At 48.0% G+C, this 688-nt stretch overlaps 1 protein-coding gene across 1 annotated transcript; it reads left to right on the top strand.

The window, feature by feature from the left end:
• The first annotated feature begins 296 nt into the window (after positions 1-296).
• Positions 297-681, top strand: LOC111648641 (splicing factor 3B subunit 1-like). Its single transcript, XM_023398420.2, has 2 exons — positions 297-437; positions 546-681. The coding sequence occupies exons 1-2, from the start codon at positions 319-321 to the stop codon at positions 679-681; spliced, it is 255 nt and encodes an 84-aa protein (XP_023254188.1). The 5' UTR covers positions 297-318.
• Positions 682-688: the final 7 nt, after the last annotated feature.

The following is a 688-nucleotide window of genomic DNA, read 5'->3' as shown; positions in this document are numbered from 1 at the left end:
TCCCACGTGTCCTGGAAAACCTGGAAATCAGTTGACCAGTCATGGAAAACACATGGAAAAGGAGAGAAAAAGTAAAATGCACCCTGAAGTCCAACAAATGCTGCTGGTTACAGTTGGCAAACAAGCGGCTATGTGACAAAGTTCTTGCCATCAATTTGTCGATCATTTCATAATTAATTAAGCATGTAAGTGATAAGATTAGCCAAGAATAGACTTCGCTTATTTTAAATCTTCAACAGACTGAGTCCTGATCTTTAGAAAAGAGTGTGAACCCTGAAGCATCTGAAAAGATAACGGATCCTTTCTCTCTCTCCAGGTATGCACAAGATGACTCCACCAATCAAAGACCTGCTTCCTCGTCTGACTCCCATCCTGAAGAACAGACACGAGAAGGTGCAGGAGAACTGCATCGACCTGGTGGGCAGGATCGCCGACAGGTCAGTAGCATGACGTGACGTGAATCTGTGATTGTAGTGTCGCTTCGGTTTGTGCGGTGAGAACCTCTGCGCCTCATCCTGACCTCCTCCTGTGTGTGTGTGTTGTAGGGGAGCTGAATACGTGTCGGCCAGGGAGTGGATGAGGATCTGCTTTGAGCTGCTGGAGCTGCTCAAGGCTCACAAGAAGGCCATCCGCAGAGCCACCGTCAACACGTTCGGTTATATCGCCAAAGCCATTGGGTGAGTGCCAC

This window comes from Seriola lalandi, unplaced genomic scaffold (assembly GCF_002814215.2).
Source record: "Seriola lalandi dorsalis isolate HSWRI2012SDOR001 ecotype SW California unplaced genomic scaffold, Sedor1 jcf7180002044597, whole genome shotgun sequence".
In the NCBI taxonomy this organism is placed as follows: Eukaryota; Metazoa; Chordata; class Actinopteri; order Carangiformes; family Carangidae; genus Seriola; species Seriola lalandi.
The sequence above is the reverse complement of the archived record's forward strand: the minus strand, read 5'-3'. Positions and strand labels throughout refer to the sequence as shown.